This window comes from Talpa occidentalis, unplaced genomic scaffold (genome assembly GCF_014898055.3).
Source record: "Talpa occidentalis isolate TD23 unplaced genomic scaffold, MPIMG_talOcc4v2.1 talOcc4.16, whole genome shotgun sequence".
NCBI classification, from domain to species: domain Eukaryota; kingdom Metazoa; phylum Chordata; class Mammalia; order Eulipotyphla; family Talpidae; genus Talpa; species Talpa occidentalis.
Window position 1 is genome coordinate 1,690,012 of NW_023601653.1, and position 17,702 is coordinate 1,707,713.

The following is a 17,702-nucleotide window of genomic DNA, read 5'->3' on the forward strand; positions in this document are numbered from 1 at the left end:
TCTTCGAGCAGGCCCCCTTGGAGCAGAGGCTGCGGAGCGTGAGCCATGTGACTAGGGGGGGTGTCGGGGCAGAGGGAACAGTCTATGCGAAGGCCAGAGGTGGCTGTACCTGGTGTTTCGACAGAGGCCAGTGTGGCTGGGAGGGTGAGTGACAGGGGAGTGCGAGGGAGCTCAGGTGGCCGACGGGCTGGGGCGGGGCTGTCCCCTTTGCTGTGATGGGGCCTGTGCCTTTAAACTGCAGACTGACTGTGAGAGGAGCGTCCCTCTCTGGGGCAGAAGCTGGACACTGCCAGAGGCCGACTTCAAGGGCTCCCTGGGAGCTCTGTGCAGATAGAACCAGTTGCTTGAGCCCTTCATCTGCCCGCTCCCCCATTCATCGGGGGGAGTAGGACCATGGGCCGTGGGCTGGGATGCCAGATGCTCTGCCACCCTGAGACTGGCACTTAGGATCTGTCTGTCAGACCCAGCCTGAGGCGCTCCACACGGGGCCGGAAGCCCCGCCACAAAGGCCGGCCAGGCTTGCCCCTGAGGGTCAGATGTGGACATGCACTGGGGTCTTTCTAGATGCTGCCCCCCAGAAGAAAACACCCTGAGGGCAGGGACAGCCCTCCCCCGGCCTGGCCTCCCTGTGCCCCGACACCAGGATCCCTCCTCGCTGTCTGGGCCAGCCCGGGGAGAGACCCTGGCCTCACCCTCCTGCCCTCACCCTCCTGCTGGGCCCCAGGCCCCTGGGGGCATCACCTAGTCATTTCCTGCCTCTATCCTCTCTGTCCCCCCTCAACACCCCAGTGGAGCACAGAGAGGAGCCCCAAATATGGAGCTGCCTCTGGGCCAAGAGCCCTTCGCCTAAGACCCTACAAAGCTACGGCTCCGCGGTGCTGCGCCCTGGGGAGCCCCGCCCCGGAGCCCCGCTGGGGAGCAGTCCACCACGCCGGGGCCCGCCGAGCTTCTCCCCGGGCGTCCATCTCGTTTAGACGCGTGAGTGGAACTCAAACATATTTCTGCAAATAAATCAGTCCTCAGCCCCCCTCGCCGGCCCCCCTCGCCGGCCTCCTTGAAGTTATTTTATTAACGAGTTGTGCTGAGTGGGCCTGAGTGGGGGCCGCTGCGCTCAGATTGTGGATCTAATTATAAACACGGGGGACGGGACAGAGACGCAGCCTTCAGCGGGAGGAGCCTGGCAGCCTGGTTTAAAGTGTCCTTTAATGAACTTCTTTGGCACTTGTATCTTAGCAACACATTTTATTACATCCTGGTGCAGCTGGACTCGCTGCTCAGTAATTTATCCCCCCAGCTCCCCCAGCTCCCCCAGCTCCCCCTACTCGCCTCTCTCTGGTGACCGCAGAGAGGCGTGGGCTGCCCCGACCTCCCGAGGCTCTCCCTGCGTTCCTCTCCGCTTTGTTTCGTGGATGGACGAGGCTCTCAGGGTGCCGGGAGCTGGTTGGAGCCGCCGGAGAGGACCGTGGCCGGGCCCGAAAGGGGGTGGCCTCCCGGGGCTGGGGCGCCTGGCTGCCCGGCCCTTCCCCTGGCGTGCCCAGCTGCGGGGCGGGGGGTATTTTTATCTGGGCTGCTTTGCTGTAATGACGCTAACTCGCGTCTGGCGGAAGTGGGGGCATTTGGGAACCTTTCACTGTAATCAGCAGCCTGTAAGCGGGGACGGGAAGCTTTCGAGATGAAGCAGAGGGGGTGGCCGGGGAAGGAGGGCCTGGGCCCGGCCCTGACCTCGACCTTGGCCGCCCCACCCGGGCTGACCTGGCAGTCGCTGTCTCGTCCGTTCTGTGAGTCTCCGGGGCTGCTGGCACGGGTCCCTGCGAACCAGGCGGCCAATGACAGTGGAGGCTGACTCCGTCCCGAGGCGGGAAGCCTGAAGTCACGTGCGTGCAGGGCACCCTCCAGTGCTCGGCCCCCGCCCCCCGCCTCCCCCCCAGGTGCAGGCGCTCCTGGGCTTGGGGCCGCTGGACCCGCCCGTCCCCGCGTCTTCCACGCAGCCGCCTCCCTCTGCCTTTCCTCTTCTCGTAGAAGGACCCCGTCACTGGACCTAGGGCCACCTGAGTCCAGTATGGCCTTGTAGGGTAGGGTAAGTGGTTGTCAGGCTCTTCTGCCCTCCTGCCCTTAGGACTCATGATGGACCCTGCGGTCCTGAATGATGCCTGATGGCGGCACCTGGAGCAGGGTGTGGGCATGCGTAGGTGGGTGCACCTGGGCTGAGATGGGGCGTATAAGGGCGGCGTCACGGGGACGCCAGCAGAACAGCAGAGCGAAAGAGAAGGAGAACAAGACCACAAGAGAACGCCGGAGAGCCCGGAAGGAGTGAAGATTCGCCGGGGGCTGGGAGGCCTGCCAGCTCCCACCTGCCAGTTCCCGCCTGCCAGCTCCCGCCTGCCGTGTACCTGGTGAAATCTCAGTAAAGCCTGAAAAGGCCACCGAGGGCTCCAGGACTCTCCTTCACCCGTCTGCCCAGTCATAAGGAACCTGCCCTGTGCCCATCCTGCCGCTGCAGGCCTCAACTCAACCTGAGCAAAGACCCACTTTCCAAATAAGGTGGCATTCTGAGGGTGCGGTGGGCATGTGTTTGGCGGGACGCTGTTCGACCGGCGACATGCATCGGCCCGCGGAAGCCTCACACCTCCGTGCGGGTGGGGCTTGGGGGTCTGAAGAGAGGGAGGCCGTGGGCGCTGCCCCGCGCCAGACCCGGCTTGGCTCTCCTCTGTAAGCGTTTGTGTGGGCCGCAGCCCAGGCTGGGATGGAGAAGTTGCTGGCAGCTTGCTCGCGGGGCCAGAGGCTGGCTGTGTCTGCGGTTGGTGGAACGTTTGAAATCAGGACCAGAGACCTGGGTGCGTCCGCGTCACAGTTGGTGGCTCCGGGATGTGGAACCCGGCGTGGTGCAGTCTGGCCAGCAGCCAGCGATGGCCTCGCCTGATCTCTGTCAGAAGAGAGGACCTGCACCTGCCCACCGAGCCCGCCCCGGGAGCCCGGCCACGCGCAGGGGGCAGGTGCGCCGGCCGCTCCTCCTCATGGGCCTCTGTTTTCTCACTTGCGCAATGGACCCCACATGTGAAGGATGAAACGTTCTGGGGAGCCCATTTGTAAACTGCACGTTGTGGGGTATGTGTCTGTATGTTGCTCCTCGGCTGTGCCTGCCCTGGCTGACCAGGAGGCTGGATCCGAGCTCTCGCTGCGCTTGCGGGAGGGTTGGGTTGAGGGAACCGCACTTGGGCACGGATGGAGGGTGCTGGGCTCCCCTTTACTTCTAGCAACGTTGACGCCTGCTCCTAATCCCCGTTTTTCAGGAAGAAGCTGAGGCTTGGAGGAGTGCAGTTCCTCACCCAGGGATTAGCCCTGGAGCTGAAATGTGAACCCTGGTTGCTCTGGACCCTAATTGCCCCACTGCCTGTGTATCAGGCTGGCTGCTAGCCAAGGGGTGCCCAGCAGCTGGTTCTTGCCAGCCCGGGGTGGGGGGGGGTCACTGCACTTGTCTGTGGTATTTGGGGTCACACAGGGCTCCCTGTGCTGGGCGCTTTGCAGTCCTGGGGGCACCAGGGCCTGGCGGGCTGCTGTGGTCAGGCTGCGTGTGAGGAAGTGGGGCCCTCAGGTCCCCGTGAAAAGGCCACAACCTTCCGGGTCAGCTTCTGCTTCTGCAAAGTGGGGGCAGGTCCGCTGTCCCCCCGAGGGTGACTGAGGAGGAGAGGACAGATGGTGCTTCTGCCCCGGCCCGCAGTGGAGCACACGGGGCCCTCTAGTGTGCGTGGACTGGCCAGTGTGGGTGTGTAGGGTGCCCTGTCCCTCTGGGAGGCTATGGCAGCAGCTCACGACAGGCCTGTGCGGGCCAGAGGAGGAGGCCGGATTGACTATCGTTATCACCCACTGGTGGGCAATAAAAGCCCTCTTCCCCCTGGAGGTGCTGGTGTGACTTTTGACCTTTCCCTCCTCCTGATCCTGTAGGTCTCCCATGTGGCAGATTCGGCAGTTGGGGTGTGGATGTAGCAGGATACAGCCTCGGAGAGGCAGATAGACCTAGGGGAGGGCGGGCGGCATCCCCAGGGCTCTGAGGGAGGCCTCCAGGGCCGGCCTGCAACTCCAGGGGCCCTCAGCTCTTCCTGGGAAGCATTGTGGAGAGCTGCTCCCCATTTAGCACCGAAGCCCAGGTGGAGAGGAAGCTCGTCCAGGTCCACGGTGGCTGCTTCTGAGCTGTGTGGTCACCCCACCCTCTGCCCCCTCTGGGATTCGGGAAAGGTTCCCCAGAGTCCCGAGGCCGAAGGTGCGTGGAGCCTGCGCCCATCCTTGGCATCAGCCAAGCCAGGCCTACGTGCCCCAACTTCAGCAACACATTGCACCCTGATTTGCAGAAAAGCTTGCAGCCTCAGGCCTTCCTCGGCTGCAGGCCCGGTTCTGGCATTAATGTTTTTAAACTTCGGTGTCAGGTTCCAGCAGAGACAGATGATGGGAGTGTCGGGCCCTGAGTCCTTTGGGGGGTGTCTGGGGCCAAGGCCTTCATGCGGGCATGTGCCCTGGGGGCTGCCTCGACTGTGTCTCAGGGTGAAGCAGGTCAGCAGGTCACAGTGTTCTGCAAAGGTGTCACCTCAACATGTGGCTCCCAGTGCCCTGAGGAGCGTGGACTGAATTTTCCAGGGAGTCCCCCTTAAAGTACTTTTAAACTCTCCGTGACTCGCTACTCTCAACTGCAGGGTTTTCAGGCTTTGCAAAGACTCAGGCCCTGACTTTTGCTCGGGGTCCTCCAGATCCTGCCCCTCGACCTTCTGTGTCTGCGTCCCCTGGGAGCTCCTGCCAGCAGATAGAGCCCCCCCCCCCCCAACGCTCGAGGAACCAGAAGTCGCACCGCTGAGCGCAGGAGCATGTGTGACGAGCTCCCTCAAAATTCTGGAGCCCTTAAGCTCCAGTGATCGAACCAGGGCTCTGGAGGAGGATGACCCTTCTCTGAGTCGCCTGGCAAAGTGGAATCGTGCGCATCCCCTGTTTCTTCACCTTCACTGGGTCTGCCCCTCTGGATGATGATGGTGGAGGTCGTGGGGCTGGTGGTGATGGTGGCGGTATTGGTGGTAATGGTTACTATGCCTTGCTAACCTCAGAGAAAGACAGAGGAGATTGGGTGCAGACGAGGGCTTCAGACCCAGGTCTTCAGATTGCTCAGCTCGCGCACTTCAGGAAGGTGTGGAAACTCCTGTGCCTCAGTTTTCCTACCTGCGAAATGGAAACGGTGACGTCTTTCCAGGCTCTAAAGGCCTATGCGGGTGCCGGTGGCTAGGGTGCCAGCACCCAGAGCTGACCATGGGGCATCCTGGCTATGTGCGGGGAAGGAAGGGGCCAGAACAAAGAGCCTGTGGCGGCAGGCCGTCCCCTGGCAGTGTGTGCGATCGAAGTTAGACGTCTCTGTCCCTCTGCCTTGGTTTTTCTTAACGTTGAACTTTTAAGCTTATTTCCTTACAGTTCTTTGACGCACAAACACAGGCTGTGCAACTGCGAATCTCACAGGTCTCATTCCCTGGCCTTTGGTGTGGTGTTTGGGGCAAACCTGGGGTTCCCCGCTGTGTCCTGGCCCCCCCAGGCATGTCTGCTGATGCCCACGGGCGGCCCTTCCACTCAGACTTCGCTCTTCCAATCCCGATGCTGAGTTGGCAGCTCCCCAGAGTGGGTGGCATGGACCTAGGTGCCCCGAGCCCCGCTGGCGGAGCTGGGGAGCCAGAGGACCCACTCTTTTCTCCCATTTTCAGTTACTAGACCCCCCGCCCCATTCTGCCTTTGCTCAGTCCATCAGGTCTTGCTCTGTTGGCGCGTCACCGTGTAATTCTGCGGGCTTTGATCTCTGCACAGCGAGGACGCCTCTTGCTGGCGTCCCCTCTCGCCCCCTGGTGCCTCCTTCCCTACACGGCTCCTGCTGCTCCCGGGGTACTTACTCTCCCCTAATGAGCTACTTAAAAAATAAGCATTGATTTCCAGATAAAAATCACAATTAATTTTAAATGCCCTCTGTAAACCTTGTTACAAATAATTGCCAGAAACACACAAAGTCTGAAATTAATTAAAATCGACAGCCTCGTGCGGTGTGGGATGTGCTGCTGGGTTTTAGTTGCGTGTGAGCGGGTGGTGTGCCGGGGTGCCGGGCCTGGGGGTCTGCCCGCCTCACGCCCCGGCCCGCCCCCAGAGGAGTGTTTCGCTCACTCGCTCGCTCCTGCCGCGAGATGACGGCAGCTGATGAGCAGCGGTGATGGCTGGACGGAGCTGTTGTCTGGGCAGACAGCGGGGCTGCGGCGGGGCAGGCTTGGGCCAGGCCAGGCCTGGCAGAACCAGTGAGTCCGGAGCCGCCCTGCAGCAGTTGCTGGGCAGTCATTGTCACGGACAGCCTCTCGTCGGCTTCCAGACTGGACTCCTTAGACTCGCGCCTTTGTGTCCTGGAGCTGAGCTCCTGCTGTCCTCCTGGACCCCCGTAGCTGCTGCTAGGCTGCCTCCCTACCCCTGGGGTAGGACACAGGCCGGGGCCCGACCTACCAGGACCTGAGTTGAGATCCTGCTCCGTGTTGAGCAAGACTCTTGGCGGCTGCTGAGTGTTGCTTAGCACCTCTGCCCTTGTCTGCAGCAGCAAAGTGCTGCTTGCTTGCTTGTCAGGCGGAGCTTCCTGAGCGCATGGTCCCTGCCCTCCAGCCTCGGAGGCAGGCCCAGGAGCAGACCTGGCTCCTCAGCCTGGTGAGTGCGAGTGGGTGCCCAGAGGTCTCGAGGTCTTGGAGGGAGTCATCCGTCCAGCCATTGGCTACAGGAGTGTCTCCGAGAGGGTGGGGACAACACAGGGAAAGTGCTTGACAAGCTCGGGGGCTCAGTGAGAACGCCCTCTTGCTGGCCCCCCACCCTCTTGCTGGCCCCCACCCCCCCTTTGCTCAGCTTTCTCTTCTGTCTCCCCCTCCTCTTTGGACATTTTAGCCAGTAAAGGCCAGTCCCTCACTGGGTTTCTTCTATGCCTTTGGCCCCCAAAACAAATAAATGACCCCCCTGCCAGTGTCTGCAGATGGTGGTTACAGAGAAGCGAGAACAAAGCGCGAAGTTATTTATTTCTTGCTTTGCAGAAATGTTTATTTGAAAGCAGCACGGCAAGGTGGAATGGTCTGATTTGATTAGCAAGTCTAAATGTATTAGCAGCAAGACAGAAACGATATTACAATTAGTGGTAATTAGCTGTGCTGATGACTGGGTGGCGTGTGGGGTGACAGATGTTGCTTCCCGGTCCCGGCTAGACTGGGAGGTTCCTTCACCCTTGTGAAGGGACACTGGTCCCTGGGGGCGGGGACCCAGCCAGTTGTCAGCAAGTTCGAGTCACAGCTGATTAGCCATTCTCGGGGACACACCTGCCAGGCCCAGGGCCTCACCCGGGCTGTGAGAGGTGACGTGGTATTGGGGGGGGGCGTGGCCTCACCATGGGGAGCGGGGCCTTCCTGATGGCAGCCGCAGTGGCTTCCTGGTGTCCTCGTCTCTGACACCGAAGAGTTTTCTGTCCCGCTTACTTGGGCTTACTTCTGGGCTCGCTCCCTGAGACCAGGGCCCACACCAGGACCAAGCCAGGTGTGCCCTCCTACGTGGGTGCTGGTGTCCCTGCAGGTGCGAGCACCTGGGAGACATGGGAGCTGCTGCCGCACCCTCACACGTGCATGTCCCAGCTGTGGTCAGGGACTTTGGGGGGAGGGGTGGAAATGCCTGAGACCCCGCCGCTGCTCTAGGGGTTCCCAGTTTTCTGTGGGGGCGCCAGACATGGAACCTGCAGAAAGACGCTGCGTGCTTCCCGTGGGGTGATGTGGAGCCATGCAGGCCCGGCTGCCCGATCGGTGCTTGTCCTTGACGCCACTGGCTTGTCGACTTTATTATTTTTTTTCAAGATTTTTTTATTTATGCATACAAGACCTGGGGCACAGTCCAGATGTGTGTGTGTGGGGGGGTGTGTGTGAGAGGATTCACCAGAGACAGAGTGGGGAACAGAACAGGCAGACTGACTGAAATCCACTGCTGAGGGGAGCAGCGGGCGAGCCAGGAGAGGTCTGCTGCGCCATGCGGGTTGCTCCCTGGCCGGCAGGGGGAATCGAACTCATGCTGCAGAGGCTGCAGAAAGCTTCATAGTTTGGGTCTTAACCGCTTGCGCCACCAGAGAGGCTTCTGGCTTGTTGGTTTTAAATGGTTACTTTTATGTGAATTTCATCTCAATTAAAAAAATGAAGCAGAAAGCTAAGAGTATCTTGGAAGCCCCAACACTGTAACCCGGGTGCATCTTGGAGCCTGAATGGGATATTTCTGAGAAACAGCCAGGGATGGATGGTCACAGATGCCCAGTGGGCCTGGCTGGGGCCACAAAAGCCAGAGGGTCCCAAGGAGGTAAGAGGCATGTCTGTGGGGCAGGGCCTGGTCACAGGCGGGCGGCACACACCACCCAGAGGGAGGAAGCGCTGGGGGATGTGGCTGACAGGAGCACATGTTCTTTCTGCCCTGTGCCCCCAGTGCAGTGGGAAGGGGTGGCGCGTGTTTTCTGTGGAGGGCAGGGTGCAGCCCTGTGGCCTGTCCTGGCTGCCAGGCCTGCCCCTCCTCTGCTCCCCCACCCCCTATTAGGAGGGTCTTATGGGCACTAAATGTGGGCCAGGCACTAGGGCAGCAGTGGGACAGGAGGTACTGCCATCCCAGGAGGTACTGCCATCTGCCTGTAGGACAGGAGGTACTGCCATCCCAGGCTGCCCAAGGCCACAAGTGGTGTCTGGGAGCTGGGAAGAGGTTCAGCTCAAGAAAACGCTTTCTAATCTCAAAGTGTGGTTTGAGGGACCATAATCATTGGAGGCTTAGCAGCGCGTAGCTGGAGCTGGGGAGGTGTGCTCCAAGGAGAGGGCTTTGGGCGGGGAACAGGCCTGCTTTTTGCCGATGGTAATCACAGTGCAGAGTCTCCTGACCAGGTTAACGGCCATCAAGAGTGCTGGGGGCCCAGGGCGGTGACCCCAGGGACCTCGGGGCTCTTCCGCCATGCCGGTGGGTTGGACATTGGAGAAGTTGGAAGGTGATGTGGAACCTTCCAGTAAATTTCACATAGACTGTGACCCAGGACTCCCTCTTTCAGCATATTCCTCAGAAATGCATATGCAGGTGGCCAGGAGACCTGCATGTTCCTAGCAGCTGAGTCAAAACAAACTAGTGAGAACTGAGAGGCCCAGGGACAGCAAGTGGCTGAATAGTCACACCCTGCAGGGCCGTGGGGAGGAGGGAGGGGCTGCCTGAAAGGGGCAGTACTCTCGGGATTGCATTCATACAAAGTTCAAAGACAGGCAGAACAAAGCTGTGTGTGCCGGGTCAGGAAGGGGTAGAGATAAAATAGTTACCTGTGTCTGGCAGGGAGTGGGGAGGGCGCGCAGGGGTATATATCAAAGCTAATGTTCATTTTTTGAAGCATGGCATTACGCAGTTGGCATTGTTATTTAAACATATATATTTTATCATTTCTAATATCTCTTAAGTGTTTGATAAGGCATGTACATTTTAAAAGTGACCCTGTGACTACAGGGCGCCCTGCCTCAGACCCACGGTGGGGTTCTGTGCATCAGAGAAGGCGGATGGCGTGCAGGGCTGTGCTGGGCCACCCCCCCCCCACCGGGGCTCAGGTACCTCCAGAGGAAAAAACATTGTGTGACTTTAGAGACCAAGACAGGATGGGTAAAAGTGCGTGAGGCCAGCTGTGTAACCTGTGCAGCGTAAGTCATAAATGTTCTTTTTTTCCCCCTAAAGCAGTGTAGTGGCCACGCTTTAGAAGTTGTGTTTTAACCAAGATAAATGCTGGAAATGAATTAAAAGCGCTCAGCACCCGTTCCTGGGCAAGGAAGGAGGGAGCCCCGGTGTGCTGGCCGGGAGCCCAGCGGGCCCGTGTGGTTCAGCACCGCGGACAGCTCCCGCCTCGCTCCCTGCTTTTGGCTCCTCAAGGTTGGCGGACGCAGCCTTTGAGGACAGAGGGTGGCTCTGGAGCCAGAGACCTGGGTCGGAATCCTGTGTCCATTCGCTGTGTGGCCTTGGCCAGGACTCCTACCACCCTGGGACCTTGGTGCCTGTTGTCTTCATTTGGGGGAGATGGGGAGGTTGCTGCCATGCACCCAGGGGGACTCGGGCTCTGAGTTGGCCGTGCTGGTTAGAAAGCCCACTGTGGGAGGAATCCTGTATCGTGAAAAACCAGACAAGGGGGTAAAGTAGCAGTACGTCATTAATAAACCCACCGTTGCAGAGCTGCTTCCTGTCTCCGGTTTCTGGCTTGATTTGGCACATGGTTCAGCATCAGGCCACAGCAGTGAGGGCCAGTTAGTTGGTGACAAGGGCATGGGGTGACCCGTTGTATTAAAACTCAGCATCAGTTGCGTGGAGGCAGGACCTGGGGCTGCGGCCCCGGAGTGTGGGTAAGTAGGTAGGAGGCTGATCATGTCGGGCCTGTCTGTGTGGAGACCCAAGTGCCCAAGCCCTTGAGCACTTCCAGCATTGAGCTTCAACGCTCCCGGGCCAGGAAGGGAGCTGACATTTCACTCTTCTGCTGTCATTGCTGCTGTGGCCCCAGCCCACAGCTTGGCGTGGTTTTGAGCAAGGAGGTACCAGCCTGGGTCAGGTGTCTGGGACCCTCCCTGGCTCCAGAAGTCCCGAGGTCAGCAGAGGCATACTTGGGTGTTTCTTTAGTGTCTAAGATGCACCTAATACTGGGCTGACTTTCCTGCCCCTTCTCCTGACGAATCTCCGACTAATCCCTGAGTTGGCACCTCCTCCTCTGGGAAGTCTTCCTTGACTTCATGGTATGGGTCAGGCCTCCCTCCACTGGCTGCACACTCGGAGCGGGGGCTGCCGTCTCCTCCCATGGTCCCTGCCAAAGCTGCGAGCACGGGTGCTCCCTGTACGTTAGTTGTGTTTCAAAATAGCTGCTTCCCCTTCCCTCGGCCAAGACTCAGACTTGATGGGGTTCCTGGAGGTAAAACCACGAAAGTTTGGGGGCTGCCTTAGACCGGGCCCCCGGTAGTTTTTAACTCTCAAGCTGGTCCTCACTCGGCCTCCAGTAGTTTGGTGAGCAGTTGCCGTTTCCCTGTTCCTATCAGGTTCTGGCCCAGTGGCTTCTGCTTGGGGTGAGCTGTGAGTCTCCAGGGCCACTCTGTGTCTCCATGGGCAGCCCCCTGCGGGCCACGCAGCAGGCCTGTGCTGGGATTTGGTTTCCGGCGGCAGACACACTCCCCACTGTGCATGTGCTCCGATCTGTGGTACACGCACACCTCCAGGCCTTTGGGCGGGGACAGGGCCAGAAGTAACTGTCTGGGCCCAGGGCCCTGCGTGCTGGCCGCTACCTCCTGTTTGTCGACTGGCTGCATGAGCACTGTGGTGGCCGCTGAGCTGACCTGTGTGCAGGAGTCTGGGCTCCCCATTGTGGGCCACCATGGGCCCCCTGGATGAGCTGGGAGTTGTCTTGCTGAGACTGGGTTCCATACTTCTTAGGCTTTTTGACCTTTTTATTCCTCCTCCCTTGACAAAATGTTGAAAATGAACAATCACCCAAATGCCCAGATCCAAACCTCGTTAAACATTTTCCCAGAGTGGAGAAGAGAAAGGAAAGGAAAAAAAGCAAAGAAAAACTGCTTTTCTCAACCACCTTTCTTATTTTCATTAGCAGCATCCAAGTGATGTGGTCTGAAAAAGCCGATCTAGTCGGTCCTCTGCAGAAGCTGATGGAGAGAGCAGGGCAATCTGAATTTCAAAGCCAAGCCTTTATCTCGCATTGATGTTTTTGTTGTGAGGGCTCCCCAAGACCATCTGTGTCATCCACTAGGGGAGCACAGAAATCTGAACCCATGTGGCGACCGGCTCAGTCCCCCCTTCCTCCCGTGTGGGGAGCCCCATCGAGGCAGCGATCCTTTTCCTCTCCCTGCGCCCCACCTGCCCTAAAGCCGGGATCCAGTGCTCACCTCTGAGCTGCTTCCGGCTTCCTTGCTCCTCTGTCAGCCGGTAACCTGCTTGCACCTGTTATCCCTGACTGCCCTGGCCCAGGTGGGACATGTCTTAGGGAGCCCTGTGCCCCGTGGGGAGACACCCAGTCCCAGTCAAGGCACAGGGCACAGTGACTGAGTCTACTGGCCGTGTGGGGGGAGGCTCATAGCCAGGCCTGCCTTCTCCAGGGCGAGGGGCAGCATGGGTGGGCAGATACCCAAGGGCCAGGCCCCAAAGGTGCTGGACTCTGGAGTCCATTGGAGCTGTGTGTGTGGTCCTCGGGGGCCCGCAGGTACCTGGGGGTGCACCTGGTGAGCACATGTAGCTGACTCACGTCCACTAAAGTTGGGTGTGCAGACATGAGGGGCAGGGGTGTCAGTAAGCCACGCTGCCTGGGACTCAGGCCTGGGACGGTCAGGACTCGCCGAGGTTTTCGCCCTCTCAGGCTGCTTTGAGCCTCTCTCCCCCCGCACATCCGGCGGTCTGCCGAGCCGCCAGTGGTGTGGGGCTGCCTCTCAGCTCTGGCTTCCAGGTATCCAGGGCTGGGGTGGGGAGCTGTGATCTCCGGGGCTTTCCAGGGCTCAGCTCCTGTGCTTGCCTGAGATGATACAGTTGCCAGAGGAGGTGGCTCGCGGAGCACGGAGGCAGGTGCTTAGCTCCACCCTCTAGAGACAGGAGGCCCTTAGGCCAGTCCTTGACCCCCCTGTGCCTCCATTTCCTCACCTGTAAAATGGGGCCTGGGTTTGAGCTTGTGATGGGAGCTTTGGGACGGGGCAAAGGTGGGCGCTTGCTGGAATCGGGAAGCAGGCACCCTCTCAGCGGGGGCCTGGAGGTGAGCCAGCAGCTCAGGTGCCGAGGGGCGGCTGCCTCAGGGTGCAGGCCTAGGGGAAGCTCCTCAGAGGCTGCCACACCAACATGGGGGCAGTACACCCAGAAAACGGGTTTAAATGCAGGAGGGCGCCCCCTGACTGGGGAGAACCCCATCTTGGTGGAGCAGGAGATGGAGCCCCCAGGGCTCGGGGTGAGGGCTGCCCCCCCCCCGTGTGAGCACAGAGGAGGGGTTACGGTGCAGCAGGGGGGCCGAGGAGAAGCAGGTGGGGGCATCTCAGAAAGCAAAGCCCATGAAAACGCGGGGCGGGGCAGCAGCCGGGAGCGCGGCTTCCAGATGGAAGAGACCGCCCAGTTCTATACGTTTTAATACAGAAAGCTTAGAAGACGGCCTGGAGGACCCGACGCGCCAGCCCTTCCACGCAGACACATGTTGTCTCTCGTTAAACTTCGTGCACTTGCTCCTCTGCCTTCACGAGCGTCCCGTGCAAGTAATTGGGGAAAAAACTTTTAAACGAGGGTTGGTCCTTGGAGAGTGCACCGTCCTGCGCTGACCACGAGAGGCCGCGGGGGGCCGGGGCCGGGCGTGGCCTCGGGCCTGGGGAGCGCCGTGGGTGTTGGGTGTGCCGGAAGCTCTTGGAGTGGCAGAGCGATGTGCGGGCAGCTCAGAGGAGGGGGCCTGCTGGCTCCACGTGGGACCACCCTGGCGCGTGGCCACAGGGGCGGCCCTCCGAGCTGCAGGAGGACATGCGGGGTCAGAGTGTCTGGAGTGTCACTTCCCCGGAGACCCACTGAGGGGGGCCAGAGGACCCCTCCAGAGGAGAGCCCAGCCCTGGTGGGACCACTCTGTTTCTCTCTAAGGCCTGTTCCCAAGAATGGGGCCAGGGCCCTGGGCAGACCCAGCAGCAGCCCCCGGGGCCGGCTTCCAAGGGGACTCCCTGAACAGCACGAGGGCCCCAGCCTGCCCCCTGCCCCCCCAACCCCCGCCTGCCTGGGCAGCGACGGCCTCGAGGAGAAGGCCCAGCGATTCTGAGTCCGTGATGTGTGATAAATCCCAATATTTTTGCCATTAAACAATAGCGTCGCGAGGGCTGAATTGCCACCTGCAATGAGTAAATTAAATATCGACGATTCCATTGACTGTTAGATTTAATTTGGAGCCATCTTGCTGGGGCCGTAATGGGGCTGGGGATGACTCACTCTTTGACCCGCCTGTCGTCCCCGTTCAGAGCTGAGTAACGAGGAAGGATGTGCTGTCGGGTGAGGAGCTGCCTGCCAGGCCCCGCGCTCCCTCTGCCTGTGCGGCTGGGGCTCTCGAGCGGCCCTGCTCCTCCCCAGGGGGAGCTTGTCCGCTGGGAGCTCCTGTTGGGAGCTCCGATCACTGACCTTGTGGACGGGCTGTCCTGTGGGGCCTTGCTGGAGCAGACACCTCACTGGGGTAAGAGGCCAAGCGCCCCCTTGAAGGCCGGGCACAGCAGAGGCGCCGGAGAGTGCGGGCAGGAGGGTGCACAGCGCTTCCCAGTCTACGGATGTCCCCGCAGCCCACGCTCCGTTCTTACCGGGAAGTGGGGAGTGGGGGGGGGTGCACTGAGACAGCAGCCACTGGACACGTGGGTGAGCCTGGGAATCCGGAGCAAGCTGGGTGTTTAGGAGCTGATGCGGTACACGGGTTAAAATTAAATGACATGAAATGACAGTATGTTGGCCGCCTTGTTCTGGAATGTTCCGTGGCCAGGACCCTCACGTCCCCTCCAGCTTCCATTCCTGATGGGAAACTAAGGCCCCTCAGGACTCGGCCGTCTTCCTCGTGATTTTGTTTCTCCCCCAGTTCTGGCAGCTTCTTCCTTCTTCACCCCCATGTCTTCCTTCTACCCCTCCATGTGTCTGTGAGACGAGGTTCAGCTGGTGGGCGGGAGGTGGCGGGATGAGGGGCGACGGGTCCTCCCTGTCCCCCCACTGGGTCTGTTCCTTGGCGGGTGTCTCAGGGCCCAGCCCCCCACATCCCACTGGTGTTGGTTCCGTGTGGCTGTTCTTGCTGACCTCGAGGACGCCCCTGCCCCAGATCCTGCGTGACTTCGGGGCTGCCACCTGTGGGGCACGCAGCACCCTCCCTCCCCAACCTGTGGTTGCCAAGGGACTGGCGGACTTTTTTTTTTTGCCCACCCTCCAAATCACAGCCCTGATTCTGGTCCAAATGCCATTTAGAGTGTGTATTTCCTACTAAATAGCATAAAATTACACCCTTTCAAGGTAATTAAGCCACTTTGCAACACTGGAGGTTGCTGAGCGGGTGTTTAAATGTCAGCGCGGAGTAGCCACTTGTGTGTGCTGGGGTCTTCTGATTACGAGCGGTCTCCAGCAAAGCCCTCTGCACTAGTTAAGTGGCGCTGGGCGGCCTGACCAGGCTGGCCCCTGCTTGGTCAGGATCACCGGGACCCAGTGGGCGAGATGCCTGTGCTGGCAGCCGGGCCTTCGTCTTCGGGCCACCCCAGGGGCTGCTTTGAGGGGCCATGTGTGCAGCGCCCCTGGGTCGGAGCTACAGAAAACAACCCTTCAGGGGCTTTGGGGTGCAGGGCAGGGCCGGGGTTTGCTTGCTCCCCCCAGCCTCACAATGATGGCCAGTCCTAGGAGGGTGGTCTCACCTGACCTCTGGGCCAACTTGGACACCTGTGCCTTCAAGGAGGTGGCCAGCAAGCAGTCACTTTGGAAGAGGTGTGGAGCCACCTCCAGCCGGACGCACAGCTCACTCCTGCCCGTGCCGCTGGCCAGGAGCCCACGTCGGTTCCCACCTGCACAGCGACGGCTGGGCTCCTGGGTGTGACCTTCAAGGCCTCAGTGGCAGACCGGCCCACCTCCCCCGATACCCCCTTTGGCATCCACCTCTGGCTGTGTGCTCCAGCTCCTGGATGCCCCGACCGTCCCCCCATAACTCCCTGAACACCCACTTGGAACATTCTGGCTCAACTGTGCAGGCCCAGCTCAGATGTTGCCTCCTCCAGTGGCCCACCTGCTCTCCAGCCCCTTTTCTGCTGCCTTTAATGATTATTCCTGTTACAAAATGTGCAAAAGCTTCTATAATTAGCTCCCGTGCTGTCCCCCAATAAGCAAGCAGCATCGGATGAGCTTGTTCCAGGCCTGTTCTGGAGTTGAGACACGGACAAGTGGGCGCCCCCTGCCCCCTCCCCAGCCCTGCCCAGGGCGCCACCCCTGAGTGTGCCCACACCCCGAGGGACGGCACCTGTCACCCTGCCCAGGCCTCTGTGCCCGTCTTGCCTGGGGCGCTGGGAGCAGAGGTACCGCCAGGGGCGCGGCAGACAGGCGGGCAGGTCCTTGGGCTGTGCTCAACCCCCCAGAGGCCCTGCAGCCCTGTGCAGCTGAGTTTGGGGTCACGGGCGGCAGGGCAATGGGGGAGCAGGAGTGGGGTCTCCTAGAAGGGTGGGCCAGAAGCAGATTTCATCTGGGAACCGGAAGCCGCTTCCGCAGGGCAGCAGAGGGGCCGTGTCCTGCTCGTGATGGCGCCGCTGACTGGGTGACGAAGGGCTCGGTCGACTAAGCGCCATGGGGCAGCAAGTCCGGGAAGATTCCAGGGAAACTGCGACTCCAAACCCAGGGTGGCTGCTGGGCTCCAGGGCTCCGGGACACAGGGCCTGCCCTGGCGTCCTGCGTGGCCTGCGCCTGGACTGCTGACCAGGCTGGGAGGTGGGCGCCTTGCGGGGTGTGGGATGCAGGGACCAGGCTCCCATCCACCCAGCCCACACTCCCGGCTGGTGGAGGGCTGGACACCGCAATGCGCCTTCCCTGCTTGCCCCGAGGGGGGCATCCCAGGCCTTGACCTGGCCCAGGGGCCCTGCTGGACACCAGCTTCCCAGATGAGGCTAATCCAGGTCGAGGGGGACTTGCCAGGGTCAGGGCCCCTCCTCCCGCAGGGGTGTCGGGGTCCAGGGCAAGGCCTGCCTCGGTGTCCACCACGCTGGCCGCAGCCCGGCCACAGAGGGCGGGCGCTGTGGAGAGGCCCTGCGGGGCCCGGCCCTGCCACTTCCTGACCCTGAGGCGGGCAGCCCTCACCCCTGCCAGGCCTGTTTTCTCGCTTGGGTGCATGGGGTCAGCGGGGAGAGGACCAGCGTGCCGCGGGTGTGACCCTGGTTCCTGGGGCCTGCTGCTCGCTCGCGTGAGGAAGCCTGAACCCCTCGGGGGTCGTTGGACACCTGCCTCCTCTCAACCCCTGGGCCCCTCTCCCCGCACAGCCTGACGCTCTGCGCCGGTTGCTGACCGCCCATGGCACCCCCTTCCAGCCGGGCCTGGCCGGCCCTCCCAGCCCCTTCTGAGCGCCTCTGCGCCTCTCAAGGACGCGTCTCAGCCCGGAAGATGGACGCTGGAGGGCCGATGGGGCTCCCTTGGGTTTGCCCAAGACAAGGCCACTGGGTGCTGCTGGGCCCGCCCTGTGCACCCTCCTGGGGTGCGGCCCTCCTGGGCGGGGGGGCAGTAGGCACGCTCGTCCGTCGGGCGCAGTGTGACTCTCCCCTCTGTCTTCCAGGCTTTGGGAACCACCACGGCAGTGCCTGTCACAGGTCCTCAGGTCAGCTCCTTGCAGAGGTTGGCCGGGCAAGGAGCGGCAGTGCTACCTCAGGTGAGCCCCTCGGTGGGTCCCGGTGTCCGTCTGTCCCCCGCCTCTCAGCACTGAGGCTTGGATGGACGCCCAGTGGGCGGACGCTCCGGGAGTCCCTTCCCCTCCCTCCTCCTCTGCTGTCTTGAGGTGAGGAATTTTGAGAGCAAGTTGGTGGCGCATGATCAGAATTTTTTATTGGAATAAACCAGGCCAAACTGAGTAGGGCAGAAAGTACCAAGAGGCATCCTCAGCTGTGCCTCGGACAGTTCATCTCTGGGCTGGGTCATAGCAGGAG

The 17,702-nt window shown here is 60.9% G+C and overlaps 1 protein-coding gene across 1 annotated transcript in view; it reads left to right on the forward strand.

Moving 5' to 3' along the window:
* Positions 1-17,702, forward strand: part of PHF21B (PHD finger protein 21B) — a 42,081-nt gene that overhangs the window by 10,407 nt on the left and 13,972 nt on the right. The window contains exon 3 of the mRNA XM_037515149.1: positions 17,336-17,428. Coding sequence (XP_037371046.1) covers positions 17,336-17,428 — 93 coding nt within the window. The remainder of the gene's footprint in view (positions 1-17,335; positions 17,429-17,702) is intronic.